Source organism: Aotus nancymaae, unplaced genomic scaffold (assembly GCF_030222135.1).
Source record: "Aotus nancymaae isolate 86718 unplaced genomic scaffold, 86718_ANA_hifiasm-v0.15.2.pri h1tg000006l, whole genome shotgun sequence".
Taxonomy (NCBI): domain Eukaryota; kingdom Metazoa; phylum Chordata; class Mammalia; order Primates; family Aotidae; genus Aotus; species Aotus nancymaae.
The window spans coordinates 50,560,762-50,583,418 of record NW_026988417.1 but is presented as its reverse complement, the minus strand read 5'-3'; the positions used below and the strand labels follow the sequence as shown (position 1 = coordinate 50,583,418).

At 41.4% G+C, this 22,657-nt stretch overlaps 1 protein-coding gene across 2 annotated transcripts in view; it reads left to right on the top strand.

Annotated features, from left to right (window-relative positions):
* KDR (kinase insert domain receptor) overlaps positions 1–22,304 on the top strand; it is a 48,498-nt gene extending 26,194 nt beyond the window's left edge. The window contains exons 16-30 of one of the 2 annotated variants that reach the window (XM_012441152.2): positions 1,506–1,612; positions 2,038–2,173; positions 2,544–2,648; positions 4,104–4,217; positions 4,783–4,871; positions 5,485–5,638; positions 7,732–7,829; positions 10,350–10,472; positions 10,927–11,038; positions 11,260–11,359; positions 11,764–11,869; positions 12,974–13,125; positions 18,113–18,212; positions 18,717–18,802; positions 20,610–22,304. In XM_012441152.2, the coding sequence (XP_012296575.2) occupies positions 1,506–1,612; positions 2,038–2,173; positions 2,544–2,648; positions 4,104–4,217; positions 4,783–4,871; positions 5,485–5,638; positions 7,732–7,829; positions 10,350–10,472; positions 10,927–11,038; positions 11,260–11,359; positions 11,764–11,869; positions 12,974–13,125; positions 18,113–18,212; positions 18,717–18,802; positions 20,610–20,832 (1,805 nt within the window). In that variant the 3' untranslated portion in view covers positions 20,833–22,304. The remainder of the gene's footprint in view (positions 1–1,505; positions 1,613–2,037; positions 2,174–2,543; positions 2,649–4,103; positions 4,218–4,782; positions 4,872–5,484; positions 5,639–7,731; positions 7,830–10,349; positions 10,473–10,926; positions 11,039–11,259; positions 11,360–11,763; positions 11,870–12,973; positions 13,126–18,112; positions 18,213–18,716; positions 18,803–20,609) is intronic. The other variant, XM_012441153.2, reaches the window with a different exon arrangement.
* Positions 22,305–22,657: the final 353 nt, after the last annotated feature.

Sequence of the window (22,657 nt, the reverse complement as noted above, 5' to 3'; positions counted from 1 at the left end):
CCTCTCTATACAACTGGACTTTTAAATCTGTGCATATAAATAGAGAATTACTTCCCTAGGACCACCAGAGAAACAAAATCTACTCCAAGCATACTTGTGCTTGCTCTCAATGGTTAACTTAATTTTTATTTTGCAAACCAATGTATTACTTGTTTTGCAAACCAGTTTATCACTTGTCTTCTGCTCTCTCGAGGCTGTAGTGGGCCATCCGCACAGCTTGTGGCCCGGTTTGATTCACCTTGCACTCTTCTGATGGGAGGCCTCAAGTGATGATTGCTTTCTTATCATCTCTTTGCTAATCACTCTTGGTGGAAAGCCTGCTTCTGCATTTTGTTTCTCCCCCTCAGAGCTGTCCTCTGAAGCCCTGAGCATCTGCAGCTTTCCTTGCTGACCTCTAGTTTTCTCTTCTCTTTCATGAGTGGTTTGAAACTCCCATTACCAGGCCATGAGTGATACGCTCATCTTGGCCGTTTCTCTTTTCCTCACTCAGGCTCCTGACACAGGGATGGGGTAGTGTAGGTAATGGTTAGCTCATGTTGGGCAGACCTCTTTATCTCTTGACTGAACCATCAACTAGCTATGTGCTCTCAATCAAGTCACTTAACCTCTCTGATCTTCTGTTTCTTCATCTGAAAACTGAGAGTTGTCGAAGAGATTAAGTGGAACGGCCTATTTAAAGTGATGAGTGCATAGTAGACACGTGGTCATTAGTAGCTCTCGGGTCAAAAAACTTGGTTTATTTCCCTATTTGGTTTCTTATATGATCCTTTTTCAGACATTGACCAGCAGTTTAAAAGCAGACTTTTGTTTTCCTTAAATGCAATCTTTTTTTTTCTCTGTAAAGAATGATCTGTTTTCTTTCCATCAAAGACTGCTCTTCCTCTAAACACTTCCTAAATTTGGCTAAGACGTTACTACTCCTATGCTTAATTACTTTAGAACTGTGTTGTTGTAAGTTTTCATGAGCAATGTTTTGCAAGCTTTAAATTTTCCATTGACAAGTCTGTAGGCCAGGTGTGGTGGCTTATGCCTATAATCCCTGCACTTTGGGAGGCCAAGGCAGGGGGATGGCTTGGCAATGTAGTGAGACCTTGTCTCTAAAAAAATAAAAGAAAAATTAGCTGAGTTTGGTGGTATGCACCTGTAGTCTCAGCTACTTGGGAGGCTGAGGTGGGAGAATCGCTTGAGCCTAGGAGTTGTGAGCTATCATTGTGTCATGGTACTCCAGCCTAGAACATAGAGAGAAACCCTGTCTCTAAAGTAAATAAATAAATAAACATTAAGTTTTTTAAAAAAAGAATTCTGTAGACTCCATCCAAGTTAGGGGTGTGTGACTGTTGTCCTCTAGGATTTTTCCAAGTTGGCAAGCTTGAGATCTTGCTTTAGTGCTAAAATTTGTCATCTTACCAAAAAGGAAAAAATATATCTCTCTCTCTCTATATATATTATATATGTATGTATATAAGTTTCCACTGGTTGATACTCATTCAATTGTGTCTTTCCAGGTGCCCAGGAAAAGACGAACTTGGAAATCATTATTCTAGTAGGCACAGCGGTGATTGCCATGTTCTTCTGGCTACTTCTTGTCATCATCTTACGGACCGTTAAGCGGGTAACAAAATAATTTCCCTTCTGCCCATGCACATTGGTTTTCATGATTAATGAAAACTGACTAGGGTTCTTTGAGTTGTTTCTTCCCATTGTTATTGGCTCAATGGGAACATTTTTATTTCAATACAATAACATTCTTGCCCACTTTCTTTTGGCTGGATCTCAGGGATTTAATTGATAGAAGCCACTAGAGGGGAAAAGGGCTTGGATTGTCTAGTGTAATTAGGCTTTAAAAACTTAATTCTGAGCTCCTTTGGGGGATAAGGGGACACCAGAAGCAGGGTTATAATAGGACCACTCTCAAACTCCATGAGTTTTATTGGAAAATGAGACAAGAATGAGGATCCAATAAACAGCAATAACAAGCATACAAAACAACAGCCAAACAGCAGTGTGAATATGACTGGAAGGATTGATGCTTTCCAGGCCAATGGAGGGGAACTGAAGACAGGCTACTTGTCCATCGTCATGGATCCAGATGAACTCCCCTTGGACGAACATTGTGAAAGACTGCCTTATGATGCCAGCAAATGGGAATTCCCCAGAGACCGGCTGAAGCTAGGTGCATTTTCAGTTGCTATTAATTTGATATTGTGCTTACCAGGCCATCTCTTCCTCCATTAGAATGATGACAAATGTCGTCTATTCAGATGTTGGATTCTGGTTTAGAAATATTAATTCCATCTCTTGAATTTGGATAATCATTCATTTAGCCACTTAGAGGTAGGGTCCCTGTGTAGTCATCCAAAGCAGGACATTTGGCGAGCAAAGGGGGAATTATTAAGTAATTAAGCGAGGACAAAGGAGTAAACTGGACTATCCATGTTAAATTGGGATGTATGGTCACCCTATCTAGTTGACGCCTTTGCATATCACTTTGGTGGTGTAATAATCCAAGTCCTTTTTCTTGTTGCTATTGTTGTTGATTCTAGGTAAGCCTCTTGGCCGTGGTGCCTTTGGCCAAGTGATTGAAGCAGATGCCTTTGGAATTGACAAGACAGCAACTTGCAGGACAGTAGCAGTCAAAATGTTAAAAGGTATAAGCAAAATTATATGGTGCTCTATCTGTTTTGTCTAGGCTTTAAACAGGTGGCAAGGCTTCTATCAGTAGCTTTGTGCTTAGGTGGGCCTACTAGCCACACATGCAGCCAGCCTAAATAATGCCCTGTGCAAACTGGAAAAAGGATCCTCCTTTGTAGCTTTATGCCAGGGTGCATGGTCTGGCAAGCAAAGTTGGGGATGGGTTTCACCTCCTTGCCTGGTTACCCTTGTGCAGGGCTCAGACAACACAATTGTACTTAGTGGTTCTGGTTACAGGAAAAAAGCACTGTGATTATATTAAAACGGTTTCTTAATATATTGTGGAATCAGATAATTATAGACCATCTAGAGACAGGGAAAGGAAAATAGTGGAATGCAAAAATAGCATGTTCTCTAGAATTGGAATATGTAAAAGATGTTCCTATGTAAAAGATAATTTGCAAAATAAGAATGGTTGTGTTAGAAAAAAATAATGGGCTATATTTTTAAAATTAAAAGCTTTATAAATAATTGTTAATCCTAATAGTAATGGAATTCTGTTCTGGCCATTTTCATTTCAGGATGTTAGACTATAAAGCTTCTTTATTCTTTCATTGATAAAGACAGTGCCACTGACCATTTGCCAATAGGTTTTTGTGCATTTCAAAGCTATCTTTCTCCATTTGCCTTTTTTCTCTTGTGGACAAGGGAGTATGTAATTTTGAGGTGGCTCGTCAGGGCCTGAGATGTGGACTGTGCCTGTGAATTCGAGGGAAGTGTAGCAATCTATATAGGATCAAACACATAGTCTTAGTGCCATCAGCCTCATGTGCCAACTGGTCTTGCCAGCTGGCCCTGATTTGCTTACACAGATTGGCACAGATTGGCTGAAACATTCTGTATGGTCTCTAACACGTGAAGATATTTAATACATGGTGTCACTTCCTTATGAGGAAGCACTAAAATGATAGACCCTAAAAATCATAGTGAACCTGAAATGCAAAAATCCAGTTTTGTAAAAGAAGAGAATCTGGGCATGATTCCATTGCAGATGTATTCTTCACTTTACAAAAGATTTCACAATGGATTCCTTTAAATATCAAACATTCTGGCTCACTTAAAGTATGAATTTTATGGCTGGATGTGGTGGCTCACACCTGCAATCCCTGCACTTTGCACGTTGGGAGGCCGAGGCGGGTGGATCACGAGGTCAGGAGTTCAAGACCAGCGTGGCAAACATGGTGAAATCCTGTCTCTAATATATATATATATATATATATATATATGTATAAAAATAGAATTTACACTTGACTTTTGACTTTTGAGGAAACGTGTGTGATCTGTAAACTAGGTCACAGCTGTGTTACCCCTGGAGGGTAAGCCATACAGTGACATGAGGGGAGGGGAAGACCCCCAATTACCTGGAGGTAATGTCCACACCTATGATTTCTCTCTTTGTACTGTGTTTGTAGAAGGAGCAACACACAGTGAGCATCGAGCCCTCATGTCTGAACTCAAGATTCTCATTCATATTGGTCATCATCTCAATGTGGTCAACCTTCTAGGTGCCTGTACCAAGCCAGGAGGTGAGTAACTGTGGATGGTTTTTGTCACCCAATTTTAACATTCCTCTCTGCTAGTGTTTGAGGGAAAGCAGTTAACTCCCATGGGACTTGATTTTCTTAGCTTAGAATACTATGTGGATTCCTAAGCATAAATATGTTTCATGGAGGTTTAATTGGCACTAGAATTAAATTATTCTAAAGCTTTCTCTGAATTAAAAAATGTCATGCCACTGTGATACAGTTTGCTACCTGTGTAACAGATGTCCAGAGAAGAGTAAACTTCCACAAAACTTGAAAGCTTAAGGGTAGTTACCCCGCAAATGGAACCATATTAAGTGATTGCACTGAAAAGCAAGTAGATGGGTGGGTTTTCTTCTGGAATTTTGGTTCATCTTGTGAAAATGTCTTCTGGAAAAAAGAAAAACTATAATATAAGGGGATTAGGACCAGCTGATTTCTACATCCCTGTCCCAGTGAAAGGTTGTAGCCTTCTTCTAAGGTATTTTTGGGTTCATCACTCTATTAAACACTTTAGTGAGAAACATGCGTGAAAACCCATTTTCCTTCCTGGACATGCTGTCTACAGGGCCGCTCATGGTGATTGTGGAATTCTGCAAGTTTGGAAACCTATCCAGTTACCTGAGGAGCAAGAGAAATGAATTTGTCCCCTACAAGGTATGCCATTTCCTAATACCTCTCTGGCCATGTTATAAAATGAAGGGAAACTCAAAATGGTACAGGTTAGTTTCGAAATTTTATGCAGAACTTGTGAGGAATCTTCTCATAATACCTCTTGGCTGTCGTAACTTCCTCTTTTACCTTCTGGGGGCCATATGCTTCTGTTTAATTTTTGTGATTTTAATCTACTGACCCATTACAGAGTGCGGGCATGGGGGAGAAGGTAGGCATGATTGAGGAGAGGGGAGGGCAGAGGGTAGGACATCACTGGGTTATTCTGTCTTTCCTCAGCCATATTTGGCCACCTGGAGTGTAAATCCCTCTGTGAAGAGCACCCTAATGCTGAAAGTGTGTCTGAATGCAAGTCGAAATGTGGCATTTGTCTCTTTAAGCTAAAGAAGGAGCTAGGCTTTGTGGAAGAAACCCTATTATGCACAAAATTGCCCCATATTTCAGCTCAGAGATTGCATAATCCTGAAATTGACATCCTTCTTGTCTGCTTTTTAATAGTTTCAATTATCTCCATGGTTTACTACATTTTAAAGGTTGTAAACTTTTAAAGGCCCATTTTATATTTAAGGAATTTGTTTGTTCCTTTGCTTTTTTACAGACCAAAGGGGCACGATTCCGTCAAGGGAAAGACTATGTTGGAGAAATCCCTGTGGATCTGAAACGGCGCTTGGACAGCATCACCAGTAGCCAGAGCTCAGCCAGCTCTGGATTTGTGGAGGAGAAGTCCCTCAGTGATGTAGAAGAAGAGGAAGGTACTGGCCAGTGCTTCCTGCACACTATGGCGTGCTCTTATAGGAGTAGACAGGGTGATAGGGTGTTATAAGAAATTTGATCATGGGAAAAGTCCGGTACTACCTCACAATTTCAAAGACACTTGAATTTCTAAATAGACTGCCTCCATTCTTTCTCCCCAAAAGTGAAGTGTGGAAGCGCTAGACTGGAAGACGAAGCAGGGCTAGCCTGAGAAATCTTGGTGGCTCAAGTGGGCTAAGCAGTCAGCTACAGTCATAGCAGTGTTCTTAAAATACTGGTTTAATATTTATTAGTGGAAGAGGCTACAAGCTTTCTGGTAGTTGCCTAGCTGCTCCATTGCCTTGGAGAGCCCCAGCATGGCTCAGCCCCATGTTGCATGCTTTACCTGTGCAAAAGTCTTTCTGTTCATTATACCTAACCTTCTCCAAGGCAGTTGAGGAGCCATCTGTTGTTTCTATCCTACCCCAAGTGGCTTATCAAGTCTTCCTTCCAACCTTCAAGACTCCCTTGATAAATATCCTGGCCTTTATTAAGTTATATTTCCAGTGTTTGTTTATTTATTTATTTATTTGATTTTTGAGATGGAGTGTCTCACTGTTGCCCCAACTAGAGTGCAATGGCATGATCTTGGCTCACTGCAACCTCCCCCTTTCAGGTTCAAGCGATTCTTGTGCCTCAGCCTTCTGAGTAGCTGGGATTACAGGCATGCACCACCACGCCCAGCTAAACTTTTTTGTATTTTTAGTAGAGATGGGGTTTTACCATGTTGGCCAGTCTAGTCTCGAACTCTTGACCTCAGGTGATCTGCCTGCCTTGGTCTCCTAAAGTCCTGGGATTATAGGTGTGAGCCACCATGACTGGCCTCAGTGATATTTTGTGCTCTTTATGGTTAAGCTGTGGTCCCAGCCTAACTTGCAGAACTTCAGCTGTCTCCAGGGCACACTGTCTATCTGCTTCCTTCAGAAGGAGCAGAGACAGTGCCATGGATGTAGTGATGGGTGACAGGCTGGCTCCCCTTGAGACATGAGTCTAAAAGAATAGTGGAAGAAATCCACTCTGCTTCCCTTGACATGAGGCTACAGAGAAAACTTGCCTTTAACTCCTTTTCCTTAGAAGCTGAGAAGGTAGTTTGAGGCTGGGACTTGGTCTAGAAGCACGTGGGGAGGTGGTCTAGGCTTCACATAGCAGGGCCCACACTGAGTGGTGCTGACTCTACCCTGCTCTTTCTCCTTCAAGAAACAGTGGCCAGTGAGCCAGAAACCTAAGAGACTGAGTTGTTGAGAAAAAGACTCACAGCCTTTTTAATACGTACAAGGTTATTATTACAACTAAGTTTTTGTTTACTCTGGTATTTCTCTCCAGGAAAGAAGCCCTAAGTCTTATCTGACCAAAGAGATGATTTTGAAACACCCATTTAATGTCTTAGTGTTTATTTGTACCAGTTGCCCTGAAGTAAATACCACTAATTCACGTAAATTTATCTTTCCATGCTTCTGTTATCTCTCAGGAAAAAACATCCTTGCAGGCCAGATTTAATGTCGTTACAGTACTTTTTAAGTTTGAAAATGAATTAAATATATTTCTAGTATTTTTAGTTATTCATTGCAGATTATAGTTTGACTTTTGGCCTTTGTCCCAGGACAAAGCCTGGAGAGAAGAGATTCAATGACCCTAAATATTGTTGTTTTATTTTTAGAGTTCTTGATATGAAACTATTGTTTATCCCTCTGGGTACATGAAAAAAAAAATAAAACAATAAAACAAAACAGTGTAAGTGGCACATTTGGAAAAGTCCTCTTTCTTTCCCAGATTATCTAGGTCAATATTACCTTATTCTACCTCCTGGATTTACTGGTTCAATTTGGCTAAAATGGGAAAAAGCCAGTATCATTTTTAAGGGGTGTGATGAAGGTTAATGAATGATACTGGGAATTCAGGAGATTTACAGAAGATAGAAGCATTGACTCTCTGCTTCTATTTGCTGAAAATGTTACTCCCAAGTCTTAAAAAGATGATTGCTCTAGCAAATTTAGAAACAAATCACACCAGCTGGTGGAAATACTGATCTCCATCCTCCTGCCTCTTCGGACAGCTCCTGAAGATCTGTATAAGGACTTCCTGACCTTGGAACATCTCATCTGTTACAGCTTCCAAGTGGCTAAGGGCATGGAGTTCTTGGCATCGCGAAAGGTAAGACAGGTTGAGGGGAAATCAGCTATCTTTTCAGATCACAGGTTTGGAAATTAGATGTCCAGTGTCAGCCACTGGTGCTTGTCTGGGATTATAATTCATTCACTACTTCTGTGTTTCTTAGAGGAGCTGTAATGGGGAGGCTCTGTTTCTGCTAAGTAACGATGGTTAGACAGTTCATGAAATTAACCTGTATAATAAAGACTTGTCAAACATCTGCTAAGTCTTCTGAGCACTGAGGATACTGTGGTGAACTGTGGTGAACAGACAGGCCAAGCTCTTCACCTTCATGGGGTTTACAGTTCTAGTGGGTAGAGCAAACAATAAGCAATATAAACAAGTGAAATGCATCGTAGGTTAGATGGGCGTAAATGCTATGGCGAAATAAAGCGAGAAGGGTTGTAGAATATACAGGAGTGATTTATTTGTGTATGTTTATTCTTCTGTCCGTTGTGTACATTCATTTTAAATGAGATAAACAAGGAAGGCTTTACTAAGGAAGGCTTTACTTTATTGACATTTGAGCAATGACCTGGAGAGGGGAGGGACTGAGCCTTACAGATATCTTGGCATGAGAGTCTATTTTTAATTTATTTTGCATTCATCAACATCCATCAAAAAGTATTTGTTAGGAGTATAATTAGAAGCCAGGAAGGACAGGCTTCAGATGAGAGCGATTAAAAGAGCTAAAATTAGAAAAATAGGCCAAACAAAAGCTGAGGTAGGGACGTGACAAGTCACAACTATTCCAAAGGTTGTAAACACCAAGCGGGAACAGGCTGGTGGCAGTGACTCCTCTGGAAATAGTAAAATGTGTAATTTTATATTAGATAAGAAAACTTCCAATTAAGCATCAGGAAGAACTATCAGTTGACAGAATGTATTCATGCAGCCTAATGAAGAAAGAAAGACTTAAGTTATTCATTTTTTGGTTTTTCTTAAATTAGAGTGAAATCTTCAACCCATGTTTTCCCCTGGAGTTTAAAGCTTCTCACAGCATTCAAGGCCTCAGGATCTTCAAAGTTTCTGCTAGTAGCTCTTGTGTTCGCTCTCCCAAGGGGAAGGGGGAGAACTGAGGATTTATAGGATTTTCCCAAAGAGAAAAGCCCTTTGCACTTCTTAGAGATTATGATTTATTATTACTATTTTTTAATGGCCAGAATTCGCCACTTAGGGTTCCTTTTGTGGACTAGGAAAAGAATGGACATGAATGTGGGAATCCTTTAACTTCCCTTACACCTACCAGACAATGTCTTGAATCCATTTGGTTGTTGGGTTAAAAAAAGGAAGTTTTTTTTGTTTGGGGGAAAGTCAAAAGTACTGTCTGTTTTTTGGAATTCCTGGTGTTGCTCTATTGTGCTAGAAAATGTGCTTTGAATATGCCTTGTTCAGAGGAGACTGCCATACAGATTTGAGGTATGGGAAGATCAGCAATGCTCGGTTTACATGATCACAGTGACTTAAGAATTCTCCTCTCAGCCAGGCGTGTTGGCTTACGCCTGTAATCCCAGCACTTTGGGAGGACAAGGTGGGTGGACTACCTGAGGTTCAGGAGTTTGAGACCAGCCTGGTCATCATGGCGAAACCCTGTCTCTACTAAAAATACAAAAATTAGCTGGGTGTGGTAGCGCACGCCTGTGGTCCCAGCTACTTGGGAGGCAGAGGCAGCAGGAGAATTGCTTGAACCTGGGAGGTGGAGGTCACAGTAAGACAAGACTGCACCACCGCTATGCAGCCTAGGTGACAGAGATTTCTTCTCAAAAAAAAAAAAAAAAAGAAAAGAAAAAGTTTGATTCATTTCTTATAAAATATCACGTGGAGTTAAAGCTGCCGAGTAGTAGGAAGTTAGATGAAGTTTAGAGGATACAGAGAAAGGGGAAACTGAGAAACTAAAAGGAAGAGAAAGAAAGCCAAGGTGAATCTCATTTTATTATTAGTGCACTAGAGAATCAACCTGACTCGTGTTAGGATGAAATTGCCTTAATAGACCTTTATGATAACGCGGCACTTTGAAATCAGCGGAAGCCCCACTGGGAAGTGTTTATCAGAGCCAGTTGGGCTTCAGCTTCAGACAGAAGGGGGAAACCAACAAAGAGCACTAAACCAATGAGAGCCCCTTGTTTCTGATTTCCGTGCATTCATTCAAAAAATAAATGCCATTCTGGGACCTTCTTAGAATAACACGTTTTTAACCAAATATGGGGCCAGGCAAAAGGGATGTGTGGATGTGACCAGAAACACATTTTTAATTGTGTCCTACAGAAGCCTGTTTATGATTCCATCATCATATTATAACTTAATTATTTAACTCCAAAGGCTGGGGCTGTTTATGGAATAAGCAGATGTGTGTCTCCGCAAAGCTCACAGTTTTTTACTGAGGTGTTGTTAAAAGGTACTAACCCAGTCCTTGTTAATCAGTTGGCTTTCTGATGTGGGATTTTTTTTGAAGCATGAGATCACAACAGATGTGAAAGAGATCAGCTGTGCTGAGAACTAAGGCACACACAATTCTCTTCGCAGTGTATCCACAGGGACCTGGCAGCACGAAATATCCTCTTATCAGAGAAGAACGTGGTTAAAATCTGTGACTTTGGCTTGGCCCGGGATATCTATAAAGACCCAGATTACGTCAGAAAAGGAGATGTAAGTTTCAAACATGAACCCAGTGCTCTGTTAAGTAACAGAATTAAAACTACTGGCTGGGTGCTGTGGCTCACACCTGTAATCCCAGCACTTAGGGACGCCGAGGCAGGTGGATCACCTGAGGTTGGGAGTTCAATACCAGCCTGACCAACATGGAGAAACCTCATCTCTACTAAAAATACAAAATTAGCGGGGCTCATGCCTATAATCCTAGCTACTCAGGAAACTGAGGCAGGAGAATTGCTTGAACCCAGGAGGCAGAGGTTGCAGTGAGCCGAGATTGCACCTCTGCACTACAGCCTGGGCAACAGAGCAAGACTCCATCTCAAAAAAAAAAAAAAAAACAACTAAACTTCTTGTAGTGAGCTTCAGGACCTGTGTTCAGGAACAAAGGAAGTTTTTTCTTCAGATATTTGCTTATTTGGGTTCTGAGTCCTTGTTTTCTATCCCGTAGGCTCGCCTCCCTTTGAAATGGATGGCCCCAGAAACAATTTTTGACAGAGTGTACACAATCCAGAGTGACGTCTGGTCTTTTGGTGTTTTGCTGTGGGAAATATTTTCCTTAGGTGAGTCATTTCTCTTTGTCCTTCCATCTAGACTCCAAAGAGAATGACAAAATTTGCCTTTTTCTCTCCTGTACTTCACATCTATCAGGTAAAACTTCCTGGAAGCTTTGAAAAAACAAAAAGATAAATACATAGGTGATGAGGATGTGCAAGATTCAGGCTCAGGGTTTTCTATAAGAGAAAATCAAATCAAAGAATGGCTCCTCCCTGTTTTATTCTAGGTGCTTCTCCATATCCTGGGGTAAAGATTGATGAAGAATTTTGTAGGCGATTGAAAGAAGGAACTAGAATGAGGGCCCCTGATTATACTACACCAGAAATGTAAGACTTTAAGAAGTATTCCTCTGTTCTCTTTCTATGCTCGCAAGTTCTCCTAGCCTGGAAGGCTTTGCATTATTTAAATCTTCTTCATGGCCCAGTTAGTGCCCTGCTTTTACTTTGAGGCCTTTCTTGATAATTTCAAGCATGGAGTCATCCCTTCTTGAAAATAATTTTATTATTCAAAGCAACCAGTTAGTTTTTACTAGATGTTGCTTTTAATGTTTTCTTTTCTATACACATTGAGCCTCTGGAGTGTGGGGCTCTGTGTCTTACACAGTTTTGTATCCCTCTTTAGCATCTCAACTTGTGGTGGGCTCTTTATAAATGTGTATTCATTTAAGTGCTTATTAGCAGCATCCCGGAAGAAAGAGGCATTTAATGAAATCAGTGTTTTGCTGTTCTAGGTACCAGACCATGCTGGACTGCTGGCATGGGGAGCCCAGTCAGAGACCCACGTTTTCAGAGTTGGTGGAACATTTGGGAAATCTCTTGCAAGCTAATGCTCAGCAGGTTTGTCACCTGTATCCAAGAAGCTTCTACAAAGAGTACTTAGATGTCAAGGACTCCCCTACTGCCTGAACCGTCATCTCATGGCCACCATGCCATCCTCTCAGCACTGAATAATCTACTGTGTTCTTCTTCATCGGAGTAACAGTGCTTTTCTAAAAGCTGTAATGACCCTTTTAGACAGATAGGATTCTAATTTATAACCTGGGAGCAGACCACTCTGATTTCTACCTACTTATCTGTTTGTTATATCTTCAAATGCTCTTCTAAAGCTAAAACAAACCAACAAATATCTGGTTGATCCACAGAAGATCAACAATGGAAGAAATTTCAAGAAATTTTAATAAATTCTGCAGGCAAAAATACATCTAAGCTATGCAAAAGAGATGGTTTCTGTCTTGGTACCATCCCAGGCTCTTATAACTTCCACTGGAAGATTTTAGAGTTGTAGTCTTTACTATCAGAATGTTATTCAATCTCCAGTCAATGCCTCTCACTACAATGGAAGCCAATTTCCTCTTTCTTTTCTTTTGAACAGCTGGGGGACACTAGGTCAGCTCTATTTTTATTAATAAACCTCCCAAACATTTACAGGTATCCAATAGCCCTTTATTTCTTTTTCTCGATGCAATACTATTAAATTGTGCAAACTTTTCTCAGAAGACCCATTTTCTTACCGATTTATTGCTTTTCTTTAGACTGTCATCAGTATTTCCATTGCCTTGAAATGTGGAGGCTGACACTGGATACCATGCCCTCTGAAGCGCTTGCTTGCGTGGTTAGGGCTTTGTGAAGGAGCGATTTTTTGTTCTCCGTAGCTCTGTGTGTTACCTCTCTGACCACAGCCTGCGTTCTCTTCATTGTAACTGCCCTTCCCTGTGGGCTCCTTACCCATCTTGTTTTTAGTTCTCTCCTGTAATATACCTTCCATTTCAATGCCCTTTTGTTTCTGACGCATGATTTGTAACGCTATCTTAAAGCTCTGTGTTCAGATATGAAAGCCACACACCCTATGTAGCCGAGAAGCCCCTGTGGCCTTTGTTTTTCATGAAAAGGCACTTGAAGAACAGAAGCCATAACAACAGTCTTCTGTGTTTATTGTTTCAGGATGGCAAGGACTACATCGTTCTTCCGATATCAGAGACTTTGAGCATGGAAGAGGATTCTGGACTCTCTCTGCCCACCTCACCTGTTTCCTGTATGGAGGAGGAGGAAGTATGTGACCCTAAATTCCATTATGACAACACAGCAGGAATCAGGTAGTGTATATGGCCTAACATCCCCTGGGGGAGGGTGACTTCAAGGCCGTCTTGGGGATGGGGATTGGAAGAGGAAGGAAGACCTTGTCTAAGGCTACTGCATTATCCCACTCCACATAACCTTAGCCCTGAGGCTAACATAATGGGGAATGCTCCTGCAAGAGGGTCTGGGTAGGTGTGCTTCCTCCCATCTGTAGCCCACGCTGCTGCCACAGCATTGCCTTTAAGAATTCCAAGCCCTGCAGCTGCAATAGCTGGAATGCCACAGTTTGTTAATCTCCAGAATAAAGAGACCAGTTTTACAAAGACATCTGCATTTAAATTATCCCCATGTACGCTTTTATTAATGTGAATTAAATGGCTTAGGAGAGATTCAGAAGAGAAGAGTTCTGCACATGCATGAAAACATACTTATGGCTCTCTGTCAAGGGTACAGAATGCCATGGGTCTGTGTCCTGAATTAGACTGGACACTGCATCTCAGAAGCCCCTCCCAAGTCTGAGTTTCAGCATTGTATTTGCATAATGGGATGTCTGGGCTTATTTAAAACACATGCACCACAGTCCTTTCCTGATTTGCAGGGGGGTTCTGAAGGCAGCTTTCTTTTTTCTCTCTCCCAGCACCTGTGCATAAGGAAAGAGTTGGTGTGGTTTTCTACAATATGATATTAAAATTGCCTCTTACTAAGGCTGGGACTGCTTCACTTTGCTTTGTTTCTTTACCAGCCCCTTTGGGCGTTTTCCTTCATTAACTGGAACCCCTGACAGCACGGGTCCAGCCTGCCAGCCTGAGTGTGCTGGGCTGCAGGGAGGGCAGGGAGCTCTCTCATGTCCAGACCTTGGCCAGGCTGCCACATGGCAGGCGATGCTAAGGGGAACTCATGGACAGTTTGCCCCCTAGAGTCGTGCGGGGCAGCAGGAACACTGATGAGAAGGAAGAAAGCTTAGAAAGGTTAGAAGCCAGCAAGTGAGCTGACCATTCCATCGAAGTCAAAAGCGTTAGGCATATTTTTAAAGAACTTTGCCATGTATTATCAGATGTTGCCCATATCGAAACAGTCAGAGCCAGGCAAGGTAGAAACAATGATCTTTTTTTTTGGATGTATTGTTGATCAGGAGGCTCAATTCTATTACCTGAGGGCAGTATAAAATTGTGGTTAAAGATGAGGTATTAGAGTCAGATAGAACTGAATAGGACCCCCGAGTTTGCCTTTTAGCAGCTGTGCAACTTGGGGCGAATCAGCTAGCCTCTCCCTCAGTTTCTTTATCTGTGAAATGAGACAAGGGCAATGGTGCTATTTGAAATGGCTGTTTTGAGAGTTGTAAGATAAAATCTATTTCTAAGCACCTCTCCCTTGAAAGCACTCAGTAAAAGATACCTATTAAGCGAGCTGCTTAAAATCACATCCTTGAGATGAATCCAGTTCCTCTGATGCCTAAGTCTGTGCTGTTTCTTCCCGTGCCAAGGGGGGCCCTCAGAGAGAAACAGTAATGAAATGAGACTAGGGTTCCACTCCTGTGTTTACACATTTCCAGTTCAAGTTCAGCCGGCCTTTTGGTGTGACAGTTGTTCCCACACACTATTATTGCCTCCCCCTTTATCGGGAAGCCATTTGATCATGAACCATGTTCCATGTGTTTTCTGTGACCAGATCGAGTGATGATCTGAGTCGGCAGCCTCCTGGCTTGCCGGGTGCTTTGCATATGGTGCTGAGCAGGAGATGAAGTCATGTTTGTGTAATGGAAGCACCGAATACGATGCTGGATCTATAAAAGGACTGCTAACATTTATCCCCAGAAGCATGGACAAATGTGACACCGCACTGCCAGCACAGGCCTGGCTCCTATTTTCTGTGATTTTTGAATTGGTTTTTCCAGTCCAGTTTCTCTTTTATCCAGCCATAATTTGAAAAATAAAATGGAAATTAGAATCTTTTGTCTGCATCTCCTCTCAACCTCCTCTACCTTTTTTTTCTTTTTATAAAAATAAAACTCACAGCCACATTTTAATCATCTGGTTTCAAAGAAAAGCAGATAGAGGCATTTGCACACGGCATGCTTCATTCTGTTCCTCTCCTGGGGTTCTGCTTCTCTGAGGAGAATGAGTTGAGGCTGGGGTACTTCTCAGGGGGCTTGTTCCATCCTCTTATACATTTCTGGCCAAGTACAAAAGCTGAGCAGGCTTTCTCACTTGCTTCCTCCTTCTAATTTTCAATTCCATTGCATTATAAATAGAGCTGGACAGAGACATCACTGTGGGAGCTAGCCTCATGATTTGTTGTCCCTTTAAACCATATGAAAAATATTTACTTAGCATTTATTTAGAGAAAAGGCTGAAAAGTGTGTGGGGGAAGGACCACTCATGTCTAGACCTAGCTTTGCCTCTAATTTCCCCTGTGGATCAGCTCTGGTCTCAAGTTTGCATGCTTCCTGCAAGAAAACACATACTCACTGGGCTCATCTTTCTTTGAGGGCAGTTTGGGGACCATCTGCCATTGCTCTGTCATTTTCTCTGGGAGTTTCACCTCCCACATCAAACAGCCTATCAGAAATTTCTTTGCAGTTCTCTTTTAGAGAACGGGTTTTGCTTTTGGTGCATACCATTTTCTCCATTTTGGTTAATTGTTAGTGACGATTAAATGCCCCTTGTAGATTGATGCTTGGGATAGCCTGCTAGCTAGGTATTCCTGAATTTGACCCTACCATTAGACTGCTTGAAGTGGGGCTGTCCTTTCTGCACTTTTTGTCTGTTTCATACTCGACACTTACACCCCCCACCCTGCCCACTGCATGATCAGTGCCTGCATGACAAGAGAACAGCACTGTGCACATACTGGGTGCTTAATAAAGGCTTGAACAATCGTGTCTGCTGTTTTCTTCTTCCTTTTCCTCCTGATACTCTTCCAAGGGAGTCTGTACAGAGTAGAGGAAAACAAAAACTAAAAGTTCACATGGGCTTTGGTGTCTGAAGGTCAAAGTTTGAGTCCTAGTTCTGCCCTTTATTAGTCATTTTCTCCTTAATCCTTGGCTCCCTCATCTCCAAAGGAGAAATAGTTAAAAGACATATTTCTCTGTCTTATGAGGAGCAGAGGACCCATTGTCCGTGGAAATGCTTTGTCAATCGTGAAAGGATCATGCCATTTAAAAAATTGCTGGATTCAGAATTTAAGGAGGTGTCCTTTCTAAGGCAGCTGAATTATTGTCCAAACTCACCAAATCCCCTAGATATCTCTAGAATGAGCCCACATCGCCAAACCTCGTGGGCATTCCCTTTTTCTAGCCAAGCTGCCCTTCTTTCTCCTGAGGAAGTGCAGTATCCCTCTCATGGGCCTTACACCTCTAGTCTTATCCTTTTCAATCCAGAGTCAACTCTCTAAAAGGCAGATCTGATCTTGTCAATCCCATGCTTAAAACCCTTCAGTGGCTCCTCATTGCCCTCAAAATAATAATTCATACATTCCAGTTATGTGCTTTTGGATAAGTTCCTCAATTTTTTTATGCCTTGGGTTCCTCATCTGAAAAGTTGAGATAGTAATACTCACCCCTAGAGAGGTACCGTGGTAAGCACGACATGAGATGCTGCTTAGACAGCATCTGGCAGAGTGCTGGGCATGTGGCAGATTATCAACGGGGGCTTCCTGAACAAGTGAATGAAGGAATGATTATGGTATCAGTCGTTTTTGATAACCATTACTTTTAGGGGCTGGACTTAGGAGAAAGTAGGCTTCCTTATACCCTGTGTATCATATCCTCTAACTTGTGGAGTTTCCTGAGTGGGGATGTCACCAGTAAACCTCATTCTCTCTTCTCTGTATAGGGAGGAGCCAGCCTCTTGGGGTAGGAGAGAGAGACTCAATTTCCATTCTTCTCATTTGGCCCAAGGTCTATGCAGCATGTTCCAGAAGGCTGCTTGTAGTGGGAAGTAGGCTGGTATAGGAATGAAGAGTTTATTTTTTGTCTTGGTGGGCCTTTCCGGTGAATAAGACTTCCTTTCCCTCTACTTGGGTTGTAAGTGATTTTGATAGGATCACCTAGACTCACCCAAAGCCAAATGACCAGGAAGGAGCACTCCCAAGAAGGAGAGGATCTGTTTTCTGACAAGTCTTATTCTTTGGACTCCTGAAGGAAGCTTTGGAATTCAAAGGAAGAAAATGAGCTTTGTTTGAGAATCATTATTCTTCCTTAGAACAATAAGCCCAACGTTCTCCGTGTCGTTCATCTTCCCAACATCCCTGTGAGCTAGGGTGGGAGTGCTACTGCCAACACATCTTACAGATGGGACAAGAGGGGCACAGAAATATTCATGACTTTCTCAAGTTTCTGCAGTCAGTGGTAGACTCTGAAATTGGCAAAATATCTTGTGACTCTCAAACCACTGCTCTTTCCTGAGACAGCAACTCTAGAGGCTAAAACCAGGGGACAGTGAGACTCAGCCCACCTTCCCTTTGCACACTAAGCTTCTGTTACATGGAGGAGGAAGAGGTTGCCTTCAAATCACTACTGGGTTCAGTATTCTTTAGGAGACCTTCAGATGTTTCCTCTTTCCATCTTTTCTTGAACAGTTGCTCTGTGAGCATTATCCAGAAAACCTTTCCGAAGAGATGGTCAGACAGATGTGAAACACTCGGTAATATATCCAGAGCTCACTGGAGGAATCCCAGGCATCAGGAAGCCAAGTAGAAGGCAGTTGATCACTCCATCTGCTGTTGTTGTCTTCAGTCCAGGACTGGACCTCAGAAGTAGAATTCAAAAGAACAGGCTCATCGAGAGTCCTCAGTTATATTATACTTTTAAATGGAGTTTCTCAGGAAATTAAGCTTTCCATGTGTGCTAGCAGAGAAAGATTTTTATTTTGTTTTGTTTTTCTAAAGGATGTTTTGAAGGTTGCTATTAAACTTGTGGTTGAAAGATAATGAACTTAGGTATCACTTGTGGCATCTGCAGCCAAATATACCACCAGTAAAATATAAATATTTGTTCTTTTGCAGTCAGTATCTGCAGAACAGTAAGCGAAAGAGCCGGCCTGTGAGTGTAAAAACATTTGAAGATATCCCATTAGAAGAACCAGAAATAAAAGTAATCCCAGATGTAAGTACACTTTTAAAAATAGTCTTAGAAATAATACAAAGGATGAAACACTAGCTAGATAAATATTAGCCTAAGCATTAAAGTCTTGGAGCCTCATTAGAAGGCTGTCCTCGAGTGTGTGTATCATGGGGTCATTACAGAGATGGAACTTTGGTTTTTTTCATAAGCAAAGCCCCTGGTACAAGGTTCAAGACAGTGTAGCTTTCTGACCAATTTCACTAAAGTGCAAGTAGTGTCACGGTGAAGACAGTGATGGTAACAGGCGTTCTCAGCTGCTGCTTTGTAAATGTTCTCTTCTCCCTGGCCTGTGCCTACTCATAGGAAGCAGTTGCTTCCTTTCGTAGCTTGGACAATTTGTGGCTATGATACCTTTATGTTCTTCCACAGGACCTTATCTGATAGACATGATAGACGGGTTGAGAAATCAGCTTAATTAAATAGTTGGTCATTGTTGGTCATTGTACACGCTCAATTAATTGTGCCATCTCATTGCCTCTTAAAAAGGACAGCCAGACGGACAGTGGTATGGTTCTTGCCTCAGAAGAGCTGAAAACTTTGGAAGACAGAACCAAATTAGCTCCATCTTTTGGGTAAGACTCAGCCACATTAAAAAGACAAATTTCAATAAAAATTTTTGGAAGGAGCTTAGGACTTTCAATGTAAGTGCCGAATTTTCCCTCTGGAGTCTACGTTGGTTGGAGAAATTAGCATCAATTTAACAAATAAAAAATGGAAACAAACCACACAATAAAATTAAGTGACAAATCTAAAAATAATCTTAAATGAATTAGAGGATTTGGTCAATTTTTATGAGGATTCATGAATACTAGGGAATTTCTGAGTATATTTACTGTGGTCAGTAGTTTGTATGGTATTGACTAAATGAAAAGGTCATTGGATGTGATCCCTAAAGCTGTCAATATGATTAAAATTTTTGTGGACTCTGAAGAATTTTTAAGCCTGTATACAAATGGGTGCATCTGTGCTTAAGAAGTATGACATATAAATAAGCCAATATCTATTTGTTTGAGACATTTAAATATTACTGTCTGAATTAGTAAGTATTTAATTATGGGGAAAAGTATTAAAATTGGTTTTAAATATAATCTCCACTCTGTGGTTCAGTAGGAATTTGTAGTTGTCTTGAATACATGTACGTGCTCTTAATATAACAAATAAATGAAAATCTATATTTGTAAGAATAATAGGATAAGAGTAGTTATTTATTTGCTGGAGTTTATTTGCTAGGGTATTCTTACCTACAGGTAAGAACAGGGGAGGTTTTGATTTGCTTATAATCTAACTTTTATATAAAATAGGAATACTCATGGGATTTTGAATAATGCTCATACCAAAAAAAAAAAAAAAAAAAAAAGCCCAACACATTAAAATGTGCCATTGTGCTATTTTGCTGTTTTCTTTAAGGCCCAAGGTAAGAAATTGTGAAAGTCAATGATATGTTTCATTCATTGATTCAAAAAATGTTTATTCAGCAAGTATCATGTGCCAAGCACCGTGCCATTGCTTAAGACACCTACAGTAGTTTTATTGGAGTTGAATTGAAAGAAAAAATTGTATTTCTCATTATTTGAAGTAACTTTTAAACTGTATATAAACATGGATTAATAAAATTCCTTTTTGCAGTTTTTAACATCAAGAATTTGGGTAAAACACCTATTACCGGGAAAAAACACCTTAGAACGGCTTGTGAAAGTGTAAATCCTCAAGTTTTAGATGAACACAGCCTACATTTCTAAGCTTTGACATGATTACCGTCTGTCAGTATTCCATGCCATTGAAAACATTATCTGGTTGCTGAGTGACTGGGGTCCTCAGTCCTTCCAAGGAATGTGGTTTTGATGAGTAAAAAGCAATGTTTGACATATCTGGCTTGACTGCACACACGCTTCAAGTTATTAAAGCTTAAAGTTGCTCAAGAGCTTTATCACCACCATATACATGCCCCGTAGTTCCCAAATTGCCAGAATGGGAAAAGCACAAGTGAAATTTCAGAACATCCCAAGTTCCTTGAATATCATGCAAGTCGCCCTTTGGCTCCTGTCACTGTATACAAACTTGTCAATCTGCGAGGCCATAAACATGTTCCATGGGTTGGGGCCTTTGCATAACTCAGGAGAACTGCCTTTCATCTCATCTGAGTCTTGAAAGACTTGGACCTGAATAAGAGGACTTATCTGCAACTATTAATTCATGCGAGTACCTGAAAATAGACCTTGTCCCTGTAAACCTGATATGCTGATTAACAACTGGGAAAGATAGGCGGCTGGGGTCTCCAGGGAGATGGCAGCCCATATGGAGTTGGGAGTGGGGTGAGTGTAAAAAGCAAAAGAACTGTCCTCTCTCCGCCAACTCATTTGTTTGCTATTTCTTCCGCAGTGGAATGATGCCCAGCAAAAGCAGGGAGTCTGTGGCATCTGAAGGCTCAAACCACACAAGCGGCTACCAGTCCGGATATCACTCTGATGACACAGACACCACTGTGTACTCCAGTGAGGAAGCAGAACTTTTAAAGCTGGTAGAGATTGGAGTGCAAGCCGGCAGCACAGCCCAGATCCTCCAGCCTGACTCGGGGACCACATTGAGCTCGCCTCCTGTTTAAAAGGAAGCACCCACGCCCCCAACTTCTGGACATCACATTAGAGGTGCTGCTCAGGATTTCAAGTGTTGTTCTTTCCACCACCAGGAAGTCGCCGCATTTGATTTTCATTTCAACAACAACAACAACAAAAAGACCTCGGACCGCAGGGAGCTAGTCTTCCAGGCATATCCTGGAAGAGGCTTATGACCCAAGAATGTGTCTGTGTCTTCTCCCAGTGTTGACCTGATCCTCTTTTTCATTCATTTACAAAGCATTTATCATGCTCCCTACTGTGGGTCTCACCATGGGTTAGAACAAAGACGTTCAAGAAATGTCCCCATCCTCAAAGAAGTAGCAGTACCTGGGGAGTTGACACTTCTGTAAAGCTAGAAGATAAACCAGGCAATGTAAGTGTTTGAGGTGTTGAAGATGGGAAGGATTTGCAGGGCTGAGTCCCTCTGAGAGGCTTTGCTTAGGATGTCGGTCCCAAGCCAAGCCTTAAGTGTGGAATTTGGATTGACAGAAAGGAAGACTAACGTTAGCTTGCTTTGAGGGAGTACTGGAGCCTGCAAATGCATTGTGTTGGCTCCGGTGGAGGTGGGCATGGGGTCTGTTAGGAAATGTAAAGACTTCAGATGGGGTTTCTGGTTTTAGAAGGTTGCGTGCTCTTCGCCTTTGGGCTAAAGGACAGTTCCTTGTGCTGTTTCCGACTCCTAATGAGAGTTCCTTCCAGACCCTTACGTGTCTCCTGGCCAAGGCCCAGGAAGGAAATGATGCAGCTCTGGCTTCTTGTCTCCCAGGCTGATCCTTTATTCAGAACACCACAAAGAAAGGACATTCAGCTCGAGGCTCCCTGCCACGTTGAAGAGTTCTGACTGCACAAACCAGCTTCTGGTTTCTTCTGGATGAATACCCTCATATCTGTCCTGATGTGATATGTCTGAGACTGAATGCGGGAGGTTCAGTGTCAAGCTGTGTGTGGTGTCAAAGTTTCAGGAAGGATTTTACCCTTTTGTTCTCTCCCCTGTCCCCAACCCATTGTCACCCTACACCCCGTCAGTATTTTAGTTATTTGGCCTCTCCACTCCAGTCAACCTGATTGGGTTTGTTCACTCGCTGAATGATTATTAGCCAGACTTCAAAATTATTTTATAGCCCAAATTGTAACATCTATTGTATTGTTTAGACTTTTAACATATAGAGCTATTTCTACTGATTTTTGCCCTTGTTCTGTCCTTTTTTCAAAAAAGAAAATGTGTTTTTTGTTTGGTACCATAGTGTGAAATGCTGGGAACAATGACTGTAAGACATGCTATGGCACATATATTTATAGTCTGTTTATGTAGAAACAAATGTAATATATTAAAGCCTTATATTATATATAATGAACTTTGTACTATTCACATTTTGTATCAGTATTATGTAGCATAACAAAGGTCATAATGCTTTCAGCAATTGATGCCGTTTTATTAAAAAACATTGAAAAACTTGAAGGAATCTTTTTGCAAGGTTGCATCACTGTATCTATCATTTCTAAAATGGAGGAGGGCAGTGGCTGGACACAGTGGCTCACACCTAAAAACCCAGCACTTTGGGAGACCAAGGTGGGAGGATCGCTTGAGTCCAGGAGTTCAAGACCCAGTCTGGCCAACATGGTCAGATTCCATCTCAAAGAAAAAAGGTAAAAATAAAATGCAGAAGAAGGAATCAGACATAATTCCCATGAGGTTGTTGATCACTTTTACTGGTTTCCTTATTCTTTTTATAAGGGATATTTTCATAAACTGGTTATATACTTTACAAACCAGTAAATGAATTTGTAGTACAAAGCATGAGGGTAAAATAT